Source organism: Eimeria mitis, genomic scaffold (assembly GCF_000499745.2).
Source record: "Eimeria mitis Houghton genomic scaffold, Emh_scaff1518, whole genome shotgun sequence".
Taxonomy (NCBI): domain Eukaryota; phylum Apicomplexa; class Conoidasida; order Eucoccidiorida; family Eimeriidae; genus Eimeria; species Eimeria mitis.
In genome coordinates this window covers 4083-4326 of record NW_013569606.1, presented here as the reverse complement: position 1 = coordinate 4326, position 244 = coordinate 4083, and the positions used below count along the sequence as shown (strand labels likewise).

Here is a 244-nt window from a genome sequence, read left to right as displayed (position 1 = left end):
GGGTTCGTGAGCTTGCTGCTGAAGTTGCTGCTCTCATCCTAGAATCCTTTCCTTGCTGCTGCTGCAGCACTAGCAGCAGCAGCAGCACAACCAGCAGCAGCAGCACAAGCAGCAGCAGCAGCACAAGCAGCAGCAGCAGCAGCAGCAGCACAAGCAGCAGCAGCAGCAGCAGCAGCACAAGCAGCAGCAGCAGCAGCAGCAGCAGCAATGACGGAAAATGTTGCAGTGTTGAGTCTATGGAGCA

The 244-nt window shown here is 57.0% G+C and overlaps 1 protein-coding gene across 1 annotated transcript in view; it reads left to right on the top strand.

Moving 5' to 3' along the window:
- EMH_0038670 (beta-tubulin cofactor d, putative) overlaps positions 1-244 on the top strand; it is a gene marked incomplete at both ends in the record, with an annotated part of 9722 nt that overhangs the window by 6572 nt on the left and 2906 nt on the right. Inside the window, one exon of the mRNA XM_013495319.1 lies at positions 4-6. Coding sequence (XP_013350773.1) covers positions 4-6 — 3 coding nt within the window. The remainder of the gene's footprint in view (positions 1-3; positions 7-244) is intronic.